The 1,012-nt window shown below is 42.8% G+C and overlaps 1 protein-coding gene across 1 annotated transcript; it reads right to left on the bottom strand.

The window, feature by feature from the left end:
* On the bottom strand, positions 1-777 carry LOC121240945. Its single transcript, XM_041138460.1, has one exon. The coding sequence runs from the start codon at positions 775-777 to the stop codon at positions 1-3; it is 777 nt and encodes a 258-aa protein (XP_040994394.1).
* Positions 778-1,012: the final 235 nt, after the last annotated feature.

Raw genomic sequence — 1,012 nt, 5'->3', positions numbered from 1 at the left:
CTAATTACCAACTCCAGACATTTCCTCATCCGCCCTCATCCTTGATTCGTCAGATTTTTTGAATTTAACTATGCTCGCCCTCAACCAAGGACCAAACTGACCCACAGCTCCTACTACTTCACCTGGACAACCTTGCTCTGGATGAAGGATACGTCCACATCTGAAACACATCCTCGAGAGTTTTTCGTACATAAAGGGCACCCACATATTCATCCCTTGGAGATTTACGGTTCTACCTCGAGCCACCACTTTGTTTAGGTCACATTCAATTCTTATTCTTAGAAAACTTCCCCAACCCATGCCATCTTCCCCCGCATCCACCTCCACCACCTTCTCTATAGTAGCCCCAATCTGTTCTCCTATGCATTTATTCATACAAGCAAGGGGTAAGTTGTGCATCTGTACCCAAAACTCCTCATTATCGAACCGCATTTTGTGTGGTTGTGTGAATCCATCAAATGGCTTCAACACAAATAAACAGTTGTCAAATTGCCAGGGTTTACCACCCAGCACTCTGTTCTTATCACCAGGATTAGCGAAGGTTATGATGAAACTATTAGCCCGGAATTCATGAAACTCCAATAGTTTACCCACCCTCCAGATCTTCTCCATAGTCCTCCGCACCACTTCTTTACTTATTACTCGATTAGAAATTATTTTCCCCACCAAACTTCTCTTTGCCTTCACTCCAGACTCTTCACTCAGATTGATCTCAATTGACACATTTTCTTCCTCGTTTAGTTGTAACCGGTCCCAAACCTCCTCTAGATTTTCCATACCTCCTCAATCCCCACTTAGAAATGGCGATCAGGAACTTCTAGCCTCCTAAATCTGATCACTGGGATCAGAAATAGGCACAGACTCTTCTACTCCTCCTCCCTCAGTCCCCTGAACGTAGCAGAGAGCGACTGTAATAATATTTGTAGTTTTAAGAGCATTGGCAATAGTCCAAATTTTAGCTAGAACTTTAAGTTTTGACTATAACATTAACCTTATCTCATCTTATCTGCAA

This window comes from Juglans microcarpa x Juglans regia, chromosome 7S, assembly GCF_004785595.1.
Source record: "Juglans microcarpa x Juglans regia isolate MS1-56 chromosome 7S, Jm3101_v1.0, whole genome shotgun sequence".
NCBI lineage: Eukaryota > Viridiplantae > Streptophyta > Magnoliopsida > Fagales > Juglandaceae > Juglans > Juglans microcarpa x Juglans regia.
Note: the sequence above shows the minus strand (reverse complement) of the source record. Positions and strands in the feature narration are given on the sequence as shown.

Excerpts from the sequence above, each read along its gene's own strand:
- LOC121240945 (XM_041138460.1), bottom strand. The coding sequence starts at position 777 with ATGGAAAATCTAGAGGAGGTTTGGGACCGGTTACAACTAAACGAGGAA.